The following is a 21,366-nucleotide window of genomic DNA, read 5'->3' as shown; positions in this document are numbered from 1 at the left end:
TGCTCAAGGAAGTTACACAACTTGCCCGGAGAGCCACTCCCCTACTTAAAACCTTGCCATCCAAATCCATGGTCTACATTTGCCATGGTCTATACAGCCTCCCAAAGTCTGCTCCATACCCGGTTTATTTATCTCAAGCTCTCTTCCCTTTGTTCCCTGGGCTCCTCCTGGCTTTCACCCAGTCCCTCTCACATACCATCTACTCGTTCGAGGTCTTTGTACAGGCTGTTCAGTGTGCCTGAAATGTTCTTCCCTCGTTTCCAAACTTACTCCTATGCATTTTCAAGTTCTATGAAATCATCAAGAGGCCTTCCCTGAGCCCTAGTCTAGGTTCAATTTTCCTGTTTAGGTGCTAGGTTATAGCACCCTGTAATCCTCCTTACAATTATGAATAATTTTCTTTTTATTTATTTATTTTATTTATTTATCTTTGGCTGCACTGGGTCTTCGTTGCTGCGCACGGGCTTTTCTCTAGTTGTGACAAGCAGGGGCTACTCTTCGTTGCAGTGCGCGGGTTTCTCATTGTCAAGGCTTCTCTTGTTGCGGAGCATGGGCTCCAGGTGCACAGGCTTCAGTACTTGTGGCTCGTGGGCTCTAGGGCGCAGCCTCAGTAGTTGCGGTGCACGGGCTTAGTTGCTCTGTGGCATGTGGGATCTTCCCAGACGAGGGCTCGAACCGGTCTCCCCTGCATTGGCAGGTGGATTCTTAGCCACTGCACCACTAGGGAAGTCCCATGAATAATTTTCTTATTTCTCTCTCCCTTAGCAGATGGTAAACTCCATGAAAGTGATGCTTATATCTGTCTTGTGCATCACACACAAGCATCTCATAGAACTGAAGTGGATTGTAGTTTCAAAAACAAAGGACTGAGAGCCACCAGCTCCCTGTGTTTTAGTTATGTCATCCACATAACTGATGTGATGCTGGGCAAGTCCCTGTCTCTTTATCATTTCTAGTAAAATATGGAATGTGGATTAAATAATACCTATGCTCGCTTCTTCCTTGGAAAGTATAACCAGATCCTATCTATTTATTCCACTAGTAGCGTAGTAATCTGGACATTGAAGAGAATAAAAATTAAGACTACTACCGGTTACTGTCTAACTTTTCTAGGTTAAATTCAAGAATAAAGATATGATATAAAAAATCACATCTTTCAAGCTCACCATTAGAATATGAACTGTCTTACAAGTATATTAAACTGTGTTTTCAAATCACATGTCAGAAGCTATGTATCTCAGCAAAGGGCTAGCGCATAGTAGGACTCTAAATAGAACTGGACTGAAATGCAGGAATCTATTAACAAAATTACTAACACATTTGATAATGATAGATAGTGAAAATAGCCTGAACACTGAAAGACAGGAAGGCATTTAGAGAATTCCTGAATTATCACTTTCTCTTTATTAATAAAGAAACTGTGACCTGGAGACTTATCTCGGAAAGACCTAGAATTTAAGGCCAGATGAAAATGTTCACTCAGAAGTTCTTTTCCACTGTAGTTGCAGGATAAAAATCTCAGATAAGGCTCCCACGGCACAAAGACACAGAGATCGATTTTATTATGTCACAGCATCCATGGTAATAGGCAGTTACCCTTCTCTTGCTTTCTTTCATTTTAACCAATTATTCATTCATTCAAAAATATGAAAAGAAGCATCTATTCTGGATCCTGTGCTAGGCTGGAGACACAGCCCTTGCCCTCACAGAATTCACGGTCTAGTAGGGGACACAGGTAAAAACAATATATCACCCTTATATATAACAATTATACTATTACAATTATATGTAGCATATATGTATAAAATATATACAACTGTATATGTGTATAAACATATGTAACAGTTATATAATAAATACGATAGCCAGATAATTAGAAGTTTTGATTAGTGCTGAGAAGGAAGTGAACAGGGTGATGTAATGAAGCATCACCAGAGTCATCAGGCAGAGGAGGGGGAAGATTCCCTTTTCAGTGGGACCCATTTCCTGCAGCTTTCCGACATCTATCTCAGTACAAATGTCTTCTATGCCCCCTCCCCATGCACTCAAAACCGTGTGTAGCCACATGTCTGAATGTGCCTAGTTTCTTTCAAAGAGTAAGTGGAGGGCTTCGCTGGTGGCACAGTGGTTGAGAGTCCGCCTGCCGATGCAGGGGACACGGGTTCGTGCCCTGGTCCGGGAAGATCCCACATGCCACGGAGCGGCTGGGCCCGTGAGCCATGGCCGCTGAGCCTGCGCGTCCGGAGCCTGTGCTCAGCAATGGGAGAGGCCGCAACAGTGAGAGGCCCGCGTACCACACACACACAAAAAAAAGTAAGTGGAAACTTCTTTGATAAGAGCCTCTCTTGGAGAAGGAAGAGCCTTATGAAAGCAGTGCTGTCTTCCATCCTGGGGTATCCCCAGGAAAGGGGGAGGGGGTGAGGGGGGCCCATAATCATGGGTCCTGGAAATGTGGATATATTTTGAAGATCAAAAATGTGCTGGCAGACGGCATGCTCTGCTATTTAACGGTGAGCCCTTTCTGAAACACAGACCTGAAATGAGGAAGGCAGAGTTCTTGTACCGACCGTGGTGGGCACGTGAAAATGCTCTGATCATGCCATGCAGTAGTAAAGGGCCCTGGAAATGTGGACCTGTCATCTTCTTTAACAACATCAAATGAAACACTGAGCTCACTCATCTGCTTTGGAGAAGCTCACAAGGAAAGACAAAAGTTCTTTTCCATAAATAAAAAACTGCAATTTTGCAATAAAGAAACGTACAGGGTATGGGATGGGGGGTGGGAATGAGTTGGGATGGAAAATGCTTTAGACCTATTGTGGACCAAGCTTATTACCACCTTCATTCATTCATCCAACAGTGACCTATCCAGGGTGCTCTAAACCAGGCACGGTTCTAGGCACATTGGGTAACAGTGAATGAACAAAGATTCCTGCCTTCTGGGTGGTTACATTCTAATGAGGGGAGAGGCAAACAATAAACATAGTAAGTCAAAGTCAAAGTGGGACTTTGCCACATGAGAGGTTGGCGAAAAAGGCGGAATCACCATAGGAGACTATGAATGGGCCACGAAGAAAGGACAAAACCAGGATAGGTCATGTCACAGAAAACTGCTTAAGAAAGGTACAAGCTCAACTGCATCAGATGCTACTAAAACAAGGACTACAATGACAACAGTGAATAAGCTTTGGCAAAATATAGGTCACCAGTGACCTTAGAAAGGGCCAGTTCAGTTACATGGAGGGAACCAGAGCCCACCTTCAGTGTGCTGAGAATGAAAGGTGAGTGAGACAGCAGGTGTGGACAGTGGGTATGAACAGCTGGTATGGACAGCAGGTATGGACAGCGGGTATGGACAGCAGGTGTGGACAGCAGGTATGGACAGCAGGTGTGGGCAGCAGGTGTGGACAGCAGGTATGGACAGTGGGTATGGACAGTGGGTATGGACAGCGGGTGTGGGCAGCAGATGTGGACAGCAGGTGTAAATAGCTCTTTTTAGGACAGAGATCAAAGATGTGGAAGAGGAGGTAGAGAGGAGTATGGCGGGCAAGGGAAATATTTATCTTTAATACAGATATTAAGGCATATTTGTGTATTGACAGGAAGAAGTCATTCTTGGAAAAGGAATTTCAGGTTTTTAATGCATTGGTAGTTAATTCATGAATTACTGAGCATGACACCAAGTTTAGATCCAATTACAGTCATTTGACTACAAGTCAAAAAAAAATACAAAGGTAAGCTGTTATTTTGCAGACAGTCTCCCATTTCAATGAAGTGTAAAACCCCACTGGCATGGACCTATAAAAATTTTGTATTGGGGGAATAGGACATGGGTAGAGATTTTACCCACAGTTTTCCCAATCCATACATCCGTTCGGGAATTATGTGGCATTAATAACTAAAGATACTCAGAATAGTCAATGTAAAACTTAGATTCCTACAGATAGTATTTTTGTGTAAAAAGGAACTATCTGTTAAAAGCTCCTTAAATATTTATATGGAAGAAGTATCCCCAATGCCCAAAATAAGGCCAACTATGGAATTATTTGGAAACAGGAGAATGAATCTAGAATTTTTTTAAGTTCTCAGGACAACAGAGAGTGAGCACGTTCCTCCAAACAGTGCATACTTTTATGTCTGGAATGACTGCCCACACTTCCTGCCCCACAGAGATTAAATGCCAGCTTAGGGTTCATTTAGGTCCCCAGTAAGGTCTGAACATCTGTGGCCTATAACGCTGGCCAAAAATTTAAATGTGATTGCAGCAGCCTGGCTATGGAAACTGTAGAAATATCAACTGGTTTCTATTTTTAACACGTAAAACTTTTAGAGTCTAAATAATAAGGGAAAGCCAGCCTCTTTGAGATTTTAGTTTCTATGGATACATTTTATTTTATACAAAGAGGGCTGTTTGAAGCTTTCATCTGGGAGACAAATAGGTTGCTAATAATAGTTTAAAAGTAAATATGTGGAAATTAAAAATATATATTCACAAATGCTATAGTTTCTATTGACATACATCTGTTACATGGATGGAGCTGACCTTACCTGACAGGCTGTTACCTTAGGTATCGACATTTTGTTCAAACAGAAAAGATCCTTGAAATGTTTTCTTGCTAACCTTGTTTCTCTATTTCGTGAGAAAGATAGCCAGTGATTCTAAACAGGTTTATGGTCAAGAAGGGATGATGAAAGGACTGCTTTTAAAGCACTCATGTCCTGGTTAACTACAAGTTTCTCTTTATTTCTAAATTAGAAATAAAAATAAAAATAAGTGAGACGGCACTCCATAGGACTGATACCTAGTTGGCTACCTGCCACGTATGTGACTTGAAGCAAATTCTTACTTCCTGAGAAAGAAGCAGGATGATAAGGCTATTCAGTACACATGGCTACCTGGAGGCTCAAACAGCAACAATGTGCATACGAGAGCTTTCCAAACTTCAGTGACATTCTTTTTATCATCTCAAATCACTGCCCGGTAGCCTGTCCACCTGTTCTTTAAAAGCTTCCCAGGTGCCCAGTTACTCCTGAGGAAATGGAAGATGCTTCTCACTCCCCGGGATAATGCTGTTGAGAATCCCCAACATTTGGGGGAAAATTCTGCTTATAATCCCCCAAAACATACATCTCTCAGTTTATTGCAAACCAGGTTGTTGTTAGAAACCAAGAAATAACACCTTCTTTATCACCATAACCAATTAATCACAGACGGTATATATTTTTCTCCTACACACAGCTTGAATTGATCTTTTTCTCTCTGTCCCCATGCTTCTTTCTACATGAGTCCAAGTCACCCTCAACTTAGATATCTTACAAACAAATCTGATGATTATGTCACTTCAAAACATCACTGGAGGGGCTTCCCTGGTGGTGCAGTGGTTAAGAATCCCCCTGTCGGTGCAGGGGACAGGGGTTCGAGCCCTGGTCTGGGAAGATCCCACATGCCGCGGAGCAACTGAGCCCATGCGCCACAACTACCGAGCTTGCACTCTAGAGCCCGCAGCCACAACTATTGAGCCGGCAGGCCACAACTACAGAAGCCCATGAGCCTAGAGCCCGTGCTCCACAACAAGAGAAGCCACTGCAATGAGAAGTCCATGCACCTCAACAAAGAATAGCTCCTGCTCACCGCGACTAGAGAAAGCCCGCACGCAGCAACGAAGACCCAACGCAGCCAAAAATAAATAAAAATTAAAAAAAGAAAGTCACTGGAAAAAAATCACATTTTGTCAGGTCTCCTTTTTAACTGCATCCAACTAAAATCCTCCTTTCTGGCCCAGGCAGTACGTCAACTCTTCATCAATCAGATCAGTCTCATTTCTAAGTCTTTGCCTTCATTTATGATCTCTCCCTTTACTTGAGAGCCATCTCTCTTCCTTTTCACTCTGACAGATCTTTCCAGTTGATAACAGCTAGCATCTGCTGACTACTCAGTCCGAGATGATTTCTCCATTACTGAAATGCTATTGCCCTTGCAGTCAGAACCATACTGTTTAGCACATCAGCTGTGTAGCAGAGTATCAACTATAGGTAAACAAACAACAACCAGTTTTAGAATAAAAGGGAGCAAGGTTCAAATTCCACTGCCGCTCCAAGCTGTGTGCCTTTGGGAAAGTTACTTGATCCCTCTGAGCTTCAGTCACTTCATCGATGAAATGGATAATATGTCTCATATCACTGTGTTGGTAAGATTATACAACACAGGCAAACTGTAAAACAAAGCTAGCATGCAATGCCTGATATAGACTGCTATAAACTGTTGTGCGCTCTATAACGGCACAGAGGACTAGCATATAGAGCAAGGTGCTGGGTGCCAGCATGTTCAACCATTCATGGCAACACCTCCTAGTTGGCTAAGTAGTAGTATTATTACTTCATGTATTTTGACCTTTCTTCCCAAGTAGATTGTACATGGGGGAGGGCAGACTTCTGCTAATAACTGACTTAAGCCCCTATTGCCTATGTAAAAGATACACATTTAGGAAGTATTTCCCGTCTTCCTGTCTCATCCTGCAACAAAGTTGCTTTTGTGAACTTGAGTTTTGACCAATGCTCTTTCATCAAAGAGTCTCTGAAAAATATCTGCTACATAAAACAAATTGCCGCTTCTTTTGCAGGGCTATGTTTGTGGACACTGCCCTGACATTCCTGGTGTTGCCTCTTTGAAATCCAGGGTGAGAGATTTCCTTTAGAACTTAGACCAAGAAAACCTTTACTTCTCTTAAGAAACATGTATGTATCACAGGGATGCTGATAAATAAGTAACAGACTGTGTTTCCCTCTTCATTTTGGCCATCAGGAAGCTGAAGGCCAAATATAATATTCCACTTTAGCAAGTAAATAGAGTCTTAGGACCTGCTTACCTATAGCCCCTTTTTCCCTGATGGTCTATACCATCTGTTCTAATATAGCTTTACCTCTAAATTTACATACTCATTTTCCTGCAATATTCATCCTCTCCTTTCTTTTAGTAATAAAATTCCTTGAGTTTTAGTTTGGCACATGGATGCCTAGTTTGAGACTACATTTCCCAGCCTCCCTTTCACTAAACAACAGGATGTGAACAGTAGAGATGTGTACAACTTCTGGGTCCTGCCCTCAAAAGGAAGTGCTTTACTCTCCACTTCCTGTTTCCCCTTCTAAGGGGCATTCATTTATACATGGTGGTGGTGCACCAAGTTTGGCTTTGTGGAAGAGGGCAATATCCTAGGGAAGAAAACAAAAATATAGAAGGATCCCTAGAAGATCATCAAGCCCCACCTCACTGGACTCCTATCAGATTGTACTTTCACATGAGTGAGAAATAAACTTTCTATCTGGCTTAAGCCTCTGTTGTCTTGGTCCTTCTTAAAGCAGCTGAATCAATACCCTATGTAATATACCCTCATCTTAATGTTTTATTTTTATTTCTATATTTTACCTTTTCTAACGTGTATTTCTTTAAGCTACTTCTACTGCTTTTGCTGTTTGAATGAATGGAGAGAAGAAAATAGGAACAAAATCCAAAAAAGGTAGAAAAATGACACACGCAAAAGTGACAAGCTTGACAACCAGAATCTGCCTGAACCCTACCATACTTTATACAGATCCATCTCTGAAGTAGAATGACTCTCTTTTCAAAATGTGTTCAAAAGGGGACTACTAATTTGCATTTTTTTAGAGCTTTTAAATTTAACTTCAAAGCATTGTCACTTCTCATAGAGACAGGAGAAGTAAAAAGAAAATCTTCCGTTCTTCAGCTTCAACGAGACTTATTCATGGAATCTTTCCCAAACTTAAAGAGGTCAATAGCAATCATGGAAAGAAGGTGAACAGATGTGACAGTTATGCAGTGATCTTGAATATCGTTTCTTCTTCATGTAAATGGACTTATAAAAAATTATGACATCAATACATATTCAACTTAACAAGCCTAACAGTGTAGGAAATGCTTAAACAAAAACACAGTGAGCCTGCTTCCCCTTCCCCTACCTGAGGCAACCAAATTGAAATCCCTTGGGTATTCGTTCACACATTTCCCTATTTTTGTATGGACATATCTGGACACATATTGACTTATCTTTTATTTGCCATACCAAACATAGACAGTTAACTCATATTCATAAACACTGGGATAAATAATATTTCCTAGTGTGACTACCAAAATTTAAGCAACCAGCCTCACTTTGAGGGAAATAGTTAGCTAGCCTCCCACTGACACAAACAGAAAAAAAAGAAAAGAAAACCTACTATATGTTTTAGAGATCAATTTTTATTTATTCTACCTCTAAAATATATCCTCGAGTTCACCAAATGTTCTCTGTCTCCTCTGTCTTCCCCAGAGTCCAAGCCATGACCGTCACTCACCTGGACTATTGCAATCGCTTCCCACCCCTCTCTACGCCTCACTTCAGGCCCCTTGCAATCCACTCCTACAGAGGAACCGGCATGATCTTTCAAAAACCTAAATTAGATGAAGTCATCCTTCTATCTATAATTTTCCAACTGCTTCTCATCGATGTAAGAAGAAAATCCAAACACCTTCCAAAGTCCCGAAAGGTACAAAGAGCTTCCACGGCACCTCATACCTGTCCCTGCCAAAGCCTCCGCCCTTATGACTGACTGGTCACTCTTCCCCTGACACCCTGACCTTCTTTTTGCTTTGCGGCCTCTGTACCAGCGGCTCTGTCTACCTGGATGCTTCTTCCTCCCATTTAAAGGAAGAGTTCTACTTGTCATTCAGACATGAGTTTCCCAGAGAGGCTTTCTCTATAGCCACCCAGCCCAGAGTTCCCACCCTGGCACTTTCCACCGTAGCTTTCCTCATAACTCTCTCCAATATTTGATTTCCCCCTTTGTAGAGATTTATTTACTTCGTTGTTGTCTCCCCCACTCAAATGGAAGCACCGTGGGAGGAAAGACCTTCCCTCCTTTGCTGCCGTATTCCTGGTACCAAGAACACTGCTTCACACACAAAAGGTGCTCAATTAATACGTCAAATGAATGAGGCAATGAATCCATTTAAAACAGCCGATGTTCCATGTACTTTCTGATTGAGGGCTCTGTTCCCTCTGTCAAGAGAACACGGAAAGAAGAACTATAGTGTAATAATAAAAATCTGAATTCGGAATTAGGTGGCCTGGATTTAAACCCCAATTCTATTCTTTCCAGTAAGTAATTTAATTCTTTAGGCCTCAGTTATTATATTTGGAAAATGTGGAATAATGGCCTAGTTTACAAGTTTGCAAGGATCAAATGAGGCAAAGGATGTAAAGGCATTCAAAAAACTCTAAAATGTTACATAAATGTTATCATTATTTCAATAATGCAGTACATAAATAAGTAATGAAAAATATCAAGAATTGATTTAAAGTTGACATTAAAATGATAATTTAAATAATAATTACTTGTAAAATACATACGTAGAGCTTTTACCTTTTTATAACTGGATATTCTCTGACATATGCGCTCAATTTTTTCATTGCAGACAGCACTGAATTTACTCTGAAGGTCAGTAGGAATCACCTCGTTCAAAGAGTTAAGGCTGGTGCAGTTCTGTACAAAATGATCATCGCTTTTAGCCAGGGCTTCAAGAATCTGTAGACACACATACACACACACACAAAATAGAACAAGAAAATAAAACCTTCAAAATCAGCCAAATAAAATTTTCACAATTCCACAGCACAGGGTGACTTTCCCCAGTGTCCTTCTTTTAGATGCCTGGGATTTGTATGTTCAATAAACCCTGGCAGTGAAGTGATGGACTTTTGTGTCTGGCATCTCCTGCTTTCCCTTCTACTGGCTATAAAAGGCTGCCTGAGGGAGGTGAGGGGACTTCAAAGACTCCCTGCTGGATAAATCAGTACACTCTGATGTGTACACTCTCATATTTTAGTCAGAGTTACTCAGAACATTTTTTTTTTCCTCAGTTTGGTAGTAGAACAACAAAAACTAAGGAAAACCATATCCTTGCTTGCTACTGAGAGCCTGGTACAGAGAGTGCATTTAATAAATGTTTGCTGAAGAAATGAATAAATGAGACTTTCTCTTGATAAAGTAAAAAGCAATGTTGCTTTCAGTGTCTGAACTCCATCCGATAAGTGTTAGATAAAAGCATCCATATGACGTATTCAAGTAGTAAATCCTTTTGGCTGTTTTAATCAATTATAAGGCAGCGTGCGTGCGTGCGTGCGTGTGTGTACACACCATGAATCACTGAGAATTTCCCATGAACTGAGAATTAATTATGTTTATTATTTATATGTAGCATTCATGATTGTTCAAAGATCACAAGGACTGATTACACCCTTACCTGACAGTTTTATAATATTGTGTGAGACAACCTATAGATGCTGTGTTTATTTGACCTCCTTCACCACCTCCATTTCCCTGTCTTGCAGAATATAGAGTGTGAGTTTTTTGTTTAATCACTAGTCTAGAAATTAGAGCTCACTTTATCATTAGCAGTGTGATCTTGGTTAAATTTCTTAATTTCTTTGACCTTATTTTCTTCATGTGTAAAATAGAAATATGTGCAGACTAAGTTGTACCGTTGTCACATATAAAATAATCCACGTAATCTTGCCAATTTGAAATAGCTAGAAAATGAGATAAAATAATTACAATAACCTGATCCCAAACTCTTCCATGGATCCTCTTAATAGTATAATGTAGCTGGGAAGGGGTTGCATTTTGAAAATACAGATTCTCTATCAGTAGGTACATATAGTGGTACAATGCCATCAGAATGATGGGATTTTTTTTCAAAAGTTAACTTTCAGAATACAAAACAAAAACATAAAATAATTATTTTTGAAATAGTGCATTTGGATTTTTATATTATTTTTCCACTAAAATAAAAAAAATATGTCATTAATGCTAGATCTATCTCAACTACACACATTCAAAACAAGAATTGAAATGAAGAAATAAAGGTGGCAAAGCTATACAAAAGCAGATGGAACACTAAAGCTCCAACCTGTGGAGGGTCCAACAGGAGTCTGATCGATTTACCTTGTGCAAGGATCATGAAAAGCAAACACAGGGTTGCCTCTTACTTAGCATATGTTTTACCCATTTGGATGAAGACCCCCTTTCTCCCTTCCTGTTTTGCTGTAGTCTAAGGACTAAGTACAAGATCCTTTGCAACTAAGAATTGTATAAATACCTGAAGATCTATTCATAAACTGATCTCTAAGCTTCGAGCAATTTTATGAAATAAACATGAGACTTGCAGAATTTGAATGCGTTTTACGACTTCAAATATTCTTCACAGGATTATGTACATTTAGGAAAGCACCACCTGTCATGAAAACCATCTGAAACGTATTCACGATACTGAGTTAACAGATGTAGTAAACTTACTAAATGCAAAGACACCTTTGCCAAATCAACTAATGCTCACCTGGGCAAGCGTCCCATCTAACATGACACTGTGCTCCAAGAGATCAATTTAAAAAAAAAAAAAAAAAAAAAGACTGTACATAAACTGGGTAATGGGGGAAAAAAGAAAAAGACCTTCAATGAGTGGACAGCTGAAACATGTACAGCTATTTACATTTTTTGAAGTGGGGGTGAGGGAGGGTTTTAGCTCCTTAACCGAGAACAAAATCCCTTCCTTTGCAGGGATCGCTCGTACCTTGGCAGTGAGGCTGAAGAAACCTTTGGGCTCGATCATCTTCTCCACCACATTGCACTTGATCCCGGCGGTGCTGTCATACTCGTACAAGACGCCATACTCTAGGTGGACGTTATCCACTGTCAGACTCACGTGCTCCTTCTTCCCGTCGATGATGGCCATGGTGTTGAACTTGTCAATTACCTCTGGAATGAAGATAATTTTAATTCAGCAAATTCAGGAAGGGTTTGTTAATCTCTTCAAATAATTTGAGTCTCTGAATAATTTTTAAAGAGTTCTTTAAAGGGTGACTAAATCTGCTGTGCTAAATGAAGCGTCTATTCTTGTTAACATTTAAAAAAATAAGAACATTTTAAAAAAATGCATGATTGACCGATCCAAATCTTACCACTCTAATATGACTAGTCTTATCTTTGCACACCCATTTTGATCTATGGACCATATGTATGCCTATTTATACCTATATCAACATTAAACGTACAATTTTTTTCATTAAAAGCATGCATAACTTAAAGTCAGGGTTCCTAAAACTGCATCAAACATTGGATGAATATTTTCTCAAAGCAGAAAAAATACAGAAAACCATACTGAAGAAGCAGAAAGGAGATGGAATAATTATTTTTTTAAGCAGGGAGTGCCTGAATTTTCCCAAACAGCATCTTCTGAAGCTGACTCATTGCGAAAATGTGTCATTGTTCACTGTAATAAAATTTCCATCTGGAATGTATTCCTACATGTTTTTGGCCAACAATCAGTCAGCTAGGGGAATAAACACCTAAAGTCTCAAGCAAGAAACTGCTGAGGAATCTAACAGTAAATATTAAATAAGCGAAAAAAGAATATTAGCTTACTTTTAACACAATTAAGCCCTAGAATAGCAGAAACAGTAAACATAAAACAGGCAAAAGCAGGGCTTCCCTGTTGGCGCAGTGGTTAAGAATCGACCTGCCAATGCAGGGGACATGGGTTCAAGCCCTGGTCCGGGAAGATCCCACATGCCACGGAGCAACTAAGCCCATGCGCTGCAACTACTGAGACTGTGCTCTGGAGCCTGTGAGCCACAACTACTGAGCCCACGTGTCACGACTACAGAAGCCCATGCACCTAGAGCCTGTGCTCCGCAACAAGAGAAGCCACTGCAATGAGAAGCCCACATACCGCAACAAAGAGTAGCCCCTGCTCTCCGCAACTAGAGAAAGCCCACACGCAGCAATGAAGACCCAACGCAGCCAAAAATAAATAAATAAATTTATTTAAAAAGATAGGCAAAAGCAGAAAAATGGTTTTCTTTAAAATAATTAAGTCCAAGAATAGCTATAAATCAAGTTCCAGAGCTTCTCACTTAACCCATTCTACCTTTCACCGTGGCACCAATGATGATTAGCAAAAACTAACTATAAATGAGGAATAAAAGCCTCAAGATAAGGTCCTGAGATTTGTCCTGGTTTGAATAAATAAAAGAGCTGATTTAGCAGTACAGCTTTGCTGCTCCAATGAGATTGAAATATTCCTGATGTTGTTCATGATCTGAGCAGCTCCTCCCAAGTGCCCTTCCAGGAATGGAGGGAAAACCGCTTTTCCTAAGTACCCCCAAATGATTCAGCGTGCATAGCAAATTCTCCAGCTATGCTGGTTCGGAAGAAACTAATAGTACAATAAAAATGTCCAGAGACATCCACCAATAGTATAAGTGGAAAGATACCAAGAAAATGTAGGAGAGGATTCAAGGACTTCCATGAAAAAGTTTATAATGATATTTCAAGGTATTTGTTACATGCAAACGTAAACGTAGTTGCCTCAGTCCCTTCACCCTTCGCCACTGAATACAGTGACCTACAGGTTTGCTTCACTGAGAAAACAGAAATGGTATGAGTCCTTATCAAAAGATCTCTCTCCTCCTCATACTCACATTATTAGTTTGCCTCCTTTACTGTAAGAATACAGTAAAAGTTACTTGAATCAAGAAAGTCTTTTCAAAACAAGGACCTACTGTATAGCACAGGGAACTATATTCAATATCTTATAATAACCTATAATGGAAAAAACTCTGAAAAAGAATACATATATACGTATTACAATCACTTTGCTGTACACCTGAAACTTACACAACATTGTAAATCAACTATATTTCTATTTAAAAGAAAAGGAAAAAAAATGTATTTTCAAAGGAACTATGGACCTTCTAAACTAGGGCTTCTCATATTGTAATGTACATACAGGTAAGATAAGATCTTGTTAAAATGGAGATTCTCATTCAGTAGATCTGGGGTGGGGCTGAGATTCTGCATCTCTGTCTTACTCAGGTGATGGTGATACTGCTGGTCTGTGAACCACAGTGGAGTGGGAAGGTACACACAATGTTTAAACTCAAAATAAGGAAACATCATAACTTGGGTTTGAATCCTAATTCCACTGCTTCCTAGCTTGGGCACGTCCATTCACCTATATGGGTCTCTATTTCTTCTCCCATAAAATGAGAATGATGATAATCACACCTTTAATAGATTTTCGCTTTTGATGACTTGATGAGATAATCCACGTAAAACATTTAATAAAGTACCTAAGAAAGTGTCACAGCTATTCTATGTTAGTCACCAGCAATTATGACTTAGGGATTTGACGTGACATCTATTTGAGATGACTAAGAAGTGGCTTGAACATATAAGGTTTTCAGTAACTGGGACGCGGTAATGGCACAAGGACAAAGAAGACTATATAGGGCAATGAGGAGAAAAAGGAGGAACCCACCTTCTACTTTACAGTCAAAAGCATCCCCTGCTTCATCTCCTGGGGGTTTGGAGTTAGACTTCTGAAGGTCTTCCTGAGCGCTCTCAATGCTGTTATAAACCCATTGAATGGAATCTTGCTGGAAATGAGGGGGAGAAAGAAACCTCAGAGGCATTAGTGCTTCCTGAAATGCATATCCATTTCATAAACCTGCTTCAAAAGGAGAGTTGACTGTAAAATACAACAACATTTGAAAGAGAAGGAAAATCAATGTCAGAAACTAATAGAAAGTCGGTGGCATTATTTTTCAACAGGGACTTCCCTGGTCCCTTGTGGGGCAGTGGTTAAGAATCCGTCTGCCAATGCAGGGGACATGGGTTCGAGCCCTCGTCCAGGAAGATCCCACATGCCATGGAGCAACTAAGCCCATGAGCCACAACTATGGAGCCTGCGCTCTAGAGCCCACAAGCCACAACTACTGAAGCCTGCACGCCTAGAGCCCATGCTCCGCAACAAGAGAAGCCACCGCAGTGAGAAGTCTGCGCACCACACCAAAGAGTAGCCCCCGCTCGCCCCAACTAGAGAAAGCCCGCATGCAGCAATGAAGACCCAACACAGCAAAAAATAAATAGATTAAAATAAATTTAAAAAAAGATTAATAAGTCAGTGAGAATCTGATAGGATGATAAAACTAAAAAAAAATTTTTTTCAACAAACTGACAAACTTTTTAAGCTTGAGATTTTTTCTTCCAAAGACAGATAGGCCTTAAATAAGATGTATTTTCCCAAATGTCTTAAATGACTCAAGTCTATCTCAAAATGAATTATAAATTACATTTTTACATAAATGTTAGATGGGCACTTTTCTGATGAAGCAATGTTCTATAATTGTACAAATGACTTAAATGCTCTCCTAACCGTCACATATGTTTCAACACATTTAATGGTTTTTGTGAATCAAACCAATAAGAAAATTGGAAGAACACCTTTCATCTCATGGGGTTCCCAACTGATATAACTATCTTTTAATCCTTCCACGTCATAAATCATCCTATATTTTCATTGAAGTAGCAGTTCCTGTCTTATTTAGATAAATGAGAGGTGAAATGGCTACCAAGTAATGCTTTCAGGGTTGCATTACTACTTTAATGTTTGTACTTTTCCTAGGTAAGATGATAAGCTGAGTTGCATGACTGAAGTGTGATATAATTTGTACTACCCATTTCTCTCTTGTATTAACTTCACAATTATGTTTATTATATTGCTATCCATCATTAAAATGCTAGCTAACATTTAATCATTCAAGTACACCTTGGTGACCTGTTGTGGCCTCCAAGTAACCACATCCCCCAGAGTCCACACCTTTGTGTAGCTCCTTCCCACACTCATCCTGGGCTTGGTCACGTGATCTGACTCTTCAAAGGGAGAGCAGTAGCAAGCATGATGTAAAGAGCTGACTGCCTGTAATATTCCCTCTTGAAACCCAGACACCATGCAGAAAGGAGAATTCTGCTAAGGAATGGAAAGGAAGGCCAGGTGGAGGGGCTCTGGAGTGAGAGGCCATCAGGAGGGAAACCCCAGCACCAGTCAGTTCCCAGCAGAACAAAGCCACATCAGGACGAAGCCCTCACAGGAACCAACACCCAGTCAACCCGGAGAACCAAGAGAAACAATTAATCACTGTTGTTCTAAGTCACTACGTTTCGGGACAGTCTGTTTTGTGGCAATGGAGACCCAATAGAGCATGTTATTCACTTAGTGAATTTTTCTGTCCATTTATTGCTTTTCTTAATTATTTCACTGATCAACACCTCTCCAACAAGGGAGACAGGGGAAATGAAAAGAAATGAAACTCAAATCAATTTGGCTACTTTTAAAAATTTTGACAGAAGGGGAAAAATTTGATCATTTAAGTGGTATCTTTTTAAAACTTCATTTACTAATACAGTTCAATAAATATTTATTTATTAAACTACTGTCAGCCCAAATAACCTATGCATCTACGTGTGAATTCCAATGTGCTGTGCTCGTTTGACCTTACTAGTAAGCAAAATTGATCAGCTATTTTCTTGCGGGCTCAGTATTTTGCAGGATGTCAGTCCTGGCCTAGGAGAAAACAGCCACTCATCTTTCTGTTTTGGACACAAAGTCATATACTCAAATCTAGAAAAGAGTACTTCACTGAGCATGACAGAGAAAAATAGAAAGCCTGTCCTTTAAGATTCCTTCTGCACTCAGTTAATTAATTTGAGAGAATTTTCTCTTATAATCCAACACTCCCCTGTATCTCATGAGATAATAAGCTTTACTTATCAATTAGGATTCTAATTTTATTTTTGTACAGCACTTAAACTTTGGATCAGAGGACAGTGCTTAAGATTTTAAGTAATGGCAAGCACATATTGGTATTTTCTTTTAAAAGCTAAATCCAGCTACCAAAATAAAAATATACCCAACAGTCAATAACAGACCCTATAAAACCCACAATTTTTTCTTTTTCACAGAAGTTTTATAATAAACAGTGTAAGCATTAATAATTCATATATACAGACGGAGGTACACGCTGACCATTATAGATTCTAAGGCAATCACAAGAGTCAAGAAAACAGTTCAGACCTTTGGATTTCAATTAGATAAACAGTTAGCTATTTGAAAACTCATCACAATGAAAATGAAAATAGCCCAGAGCACTTTATAAACTGGTGTTAATACTGTAGCAGCAAAATGTGACCATTTAAGCAGAATCGATTATAACTAATTATGCAGATAAAACAAGCATTATGCGATTGCAAGCTCTGCACTTAAATGTGAACTTGCCAGTGGAAACCACAGACAGCCCTGGCACTATCCCATGCTGTCCCTGGGGCCTTCTGTGCAAGTCTGTGATTATAGCTACACCAGCCAAGGGTAGGTTACCTTCGTTGGTCTCCTGTACTTTCTGCAGGCCGTGACATGGGCAATAACACTGGCGTGTGTCTCTTTGCTGACATTGATTCCATTTACTTTGATGATACACTGTCCAGGGTGAAGGCCAGCGGCTGCGGCCACAGTTCCTTTAAATACAAATGAGAAAACTGCCAAAAACTAATTTTAGGAATATGATTCATTTTTATCCCATATACCGTAAGGAAAGCAATTTTAAAATATGATAAACATCTAGCTAGCATGTTCTTGATGAATCTGGCTCTGACAGCAATGCCCTCTCAAAAATTCCCTGCTTGGGCTTCCCTGGAGGCACAGTGGTTGAGAGTCCGCCTGCAGATGCAGGGGACACGGGTTCGTGCCCCGGTCCGGGAAGATCCCACATGCCGCGGAGTGGCTGGGCCCGTGAGCCATGGCCGCTGAGCCTGTGCGTCCGGAGCCTGTGCTCCGCAACAGGAGAGGCCACAACAGTGAGAGGCCCACGTATCGCAAAAAAAAAAAAAAAAAAAATTCCCTGCTTTTTAACTGGCCATTCAAACTGTGTTGAACAAATATCTTCCCACCCCCTGAAGAATTAGTTAGAAGAGATACTGTGAAGAGAGCTTTATAATGCTAATCAGTTATTTTCCCTTTCAAATGTCTAATCGATCTAATTTTCTAAATATGCATATATAATGGCACAATGAGAAAGCCAGAAATACAGGCCTTTTTACCTTCCTTTAGTCTACAAAATCTCTAAATATTTAAACAGTATTCACTTTCATTTTTTAAAATGCCAACAATTAAAAGAAATTCTTAAGGAAAAAAATCAAGTCAATTAGCAACTAGGAGTGGACTGGATTTGCTAAGAAAAATAAGAGTTCAGGATACGTGCAAAGGGTCAGGAACCAGACAATTTGTGGAGAATAAAATTAATCAGAAAACATCAACTGTCCATCATTTATTTGCAGAGATATAGTGGCATATCCTAACAGGTGAGTTAAGATTTTCAGAACCTTCCAATCATTACTATTTGATATTCTGAGCAAATCAACATTTACAAAGCACCATTGCTAAATACAATGTACATAATTAACATTAATGATTATAAAACTTATCATAAGTATGTTAGAAGAGCCTTCCTTTGTAAGCAATTTCTCCCATGAAGGAATTATTAAACATCTTAAAGAACATAATTTATATTCAAGAAGACAGTATACATTTCTGCTCACTAAAATTCACTCCCAGAAATATTAAGTGGTTTTTCTGGATTGAGGTGGGGCTTGAGGGAGGCAGGGACAATCACAGCAGAAAGAACAGCCTAGAATCTAAAAAAAAAAAAGGTACAAATGAACTTATCTACAGAACAGAAACAGAGTGACAGATGTAGAAAACAAACTTATGGTTACCAGTGGGTGGTGGCGAGAAGGGATACCCTGCGAGACTGGGAATGACATATACATACTACGATATATGAAATAGATAGCTAATAAGGACAGGGGACTCTGTATAGCCCAGGGAACTCTACTCAGTCTTCTGTAATGGCCTATATGGGAAAAGAATCTAAAATTACAGTGGATGTATGTAGATATATAAGTGATTCACTGTGCTGTACACCCAAAGCTAACAGAACACTGTAAATCAACTCTACTCCAATAAAAATTTTTTAAAAAGAAGAAGAAAAAGAGCCTGAAAAAAGGCACTGAGTCAAGAATAACATGGACATTTGGGACCATAGGAGCAGTCAGTGTGAACTTAGAATGAAAGTGAGTGAGAGAGACTGGAGAGCAAAGCAGAGGCAGGTTGTGAAGTCTCTGTGCACTTTGCGTGAAGTCCTGAGTGTGAACCTTACTATACACGCAAGAGGAAAAACATTTCAGAATTTTAAGCAGAGAAGTGACACGATCGCTCCCAAGCCCCGCCTACCCAGAGGATGGATCATCGGAGTTTAAGTCAAAAATCAAAATCACAGGAAGCATCCGCTGCAAATTCCCAGGATGGAATTAAGGTAGCTTTAGTTATAAAGGGGAGAACGAGATCAAGTTTCTGATATTTGATGATGGTGCTGACGGAGAGGCTCTAGCCTGCACTCAGGATCACTCCTGTGCCTTTGGACTCAGTGGCTGAGTAGACGGAGTTACTTAAATACAGAGAGAATACAGAAGGTAAAGCAGCTTCAGAGAATAGATAAAAAGTTCAGTTGGGGATAATACTGGGTTTCTTAAGGTGCCAAAGGTGCATTTAGGTGGAGATATTTAATAAACAGTTAGATCTAGGCTACAGAATTCAAGAGAGAGATCTGGGCGGGAGAAAGAGATTTAGAAATCCCCAGCAAAGAGGGTCAGTCAATATGATTGTTTATGGAGAACAAGAAGGCAAAGAAGAGAAGAGAGTGCCAACAGTTCAGGGGTCAATAGATAAAGAGCTGGCAGAGGAGGGGTAGGAGAAAAATCTGAAAAGTCCCATCTCAGAAATCAAGATAATGAACGTTTTAGGCCAACGGGAGCAGTTTAAACAAATGCAAGAGAATATTCACTTAAGACTAGAACTCTCAATGTCCATTGTATTTTCCAGTTAAGTGCATGATTACTCTTATAAGACATGGGTTACTCTTGGAGACGTGGGTAGGAGGTGGGAGGAGATGTCTATAGCCCTGGGCTAAAATTCAAATAGGAAGTGAGGAAGGGCCAGCCAAAATAAAGACCAGAATTTCAGGAAGTTTGCCACGACAAAAATAAGTTCTGAGAGCATTACTCTAGAGTGAAGGGTCTCAATCTTTGACGTGCATACAGATCACCTGGGGATCTTGTTAAAATACAGATTCTGATTCAGTAAGTCTCAGATGGGGCCTGAGATTCTGCACTTCTAACCAGCTCCCAGGTGATGCCAACGTTGTAGGTCTGTGGACCACACTCTATGTAGCAAGGATCTAGAGAGGAAAATAAGGGAAGAGGGAAGGTTTTGTATTTTCTGTTCAGTTTAAGACAGTTTTGTTTCTTTGTTTATTTCAATGAGAAACAACTGAGCATGTTTATAGCCTCTACTATAGTAATCCAGTGAAGAGAAAGGTTGAAAATTCTGGAAATGGAATATCTGACAGTGTAACACCCCAGAGGAGGTATCTGAAGGGGTGGGCTCCAGAATATCTGTAGAGATATTAACCTTGAACTCCAGAGAGGAAAATGGAAGACCTCTTCCTCTAGACTAGGAGAAAAACTGGTGATGGTAAAAGAGCCAACAACATGTGCAAAAAAAAGGTGTGGGACTTGGAGGGCTTCATACCTGGGAGCCTGAATATGTCTGTGAGGTGAAAAAGGAAGTCATCATGGGGGACAGGAGGCAATAATGAACAGAAAAAGAGACAACTGATCAGACACATAAAAAGACTGCTGAGTAGTAACAGGGGCTCAGTAAAAGACAAGACAGTGAATTGGGATGATACTAATTCCATAACCATGATAGATTTTTCCTAGCTGCTCAGGAGAAAAAGCAAAGAATGTAGTTAGGTTTATCCAAAGCTGAAATAAGGTGGCCTGGATGCACCTGAGGGATAAGCACAAGAGGAGCCTGGATGCGCCTGAGAGACAGGGATGAGAGGACCCTAACAATGCTGAGAAGAGTGATGGAAGTGACCCACCACGGGGATAAAGCTGGCTAAGGAAGTGGCAATTTGAGGGATATAGTCAACCAGGAGGAAAGGAGAGGATCCTGAGACTGGAGGTCCCAATGGAATTTTGTTTACCATTTTTTATTGAAGAAGCAACCAAATCTTAAAGCAACCAGATAAGAGACCCAAAAAGAGACTGTCGTCAGAAATTGGCATATTAGAATTGTAGATTCCACGGGTGAAAGTCCCATTATTGATATGCTCTAGTGTGTGACCATGGGAAAGGGCTGAAGAAGAAAAATGGGAAAGAAGTTTCTTTTTCTCACGGCAAAATTACAGTGCAAAAGGAAACCACAGACTAATACCCTATTTAATATACACTCGAAAGGAAAAGCACATGAGTCTTTCTTTTACTCTTCAGAAGCAAAAAGCATAGAATTGGCCCTACCCTATGATTAAGTTCGCAAAATACAACGCTGCTCTTTAAAAGATACTGTAATAGGGAAAG

General features: G+C 40.0%; 1 protein-coding gene across 1 annotated transcript in view; it reads right to left on the bottom strand.

The window, feature by feature from the left end:
• PREX2 (phosphatidylinositol-3,4,5-trisphosphate dependent Rac exchange factor 2) overlaps positions 1 to 21,366 on the bottom strand; it is a 291,490-nt gene that overhangs the window by 118,166 nt on the left and 151,958 nt on the right. The window contains exons 20-23 of the mRNA XM_007448492.1: positions 17,267 to 17,403; positions 14,372 to 14,489; positions 11,624 to 11,808; positions 9,418 to 9,579 (exon numbers count right to left, since the gene is read on the bottom strand). Coding sequence (XP_007448554.1) covers positions 9,418 to 9,579; positions 11,624 to 11,808; positions 14,372 to 14,489; positions 17,267 to 17,403 — 602 coding nt within the window. The remainder of the gene's footprint in view (positions 1 to 9,417; positions 9,580 to 11,623; positions 11,809 to 14,371; positions 14,490 to 17,266; positions 17,404 to 21,366) is intronic.

This window comes from Lipotes vexillifer, unplaced genomic scaffold (assembly GCF_000442215.2).
Source record: "Lipotes vexillifer unplaced genomic scaffold, Lipotes_vexillifer_v1.1 scaffold815, whole genome shotgun sequence".
Lineage (NCBI taxonomy): Eukaryota > Metazoa > Chordata > Mammalia > Artiodactyla > Lipotidae > Lipotes > Lipotes vexillifer.
This window is presented reverse-complemented; position numbering and strand designations above follow the sequence as displayed.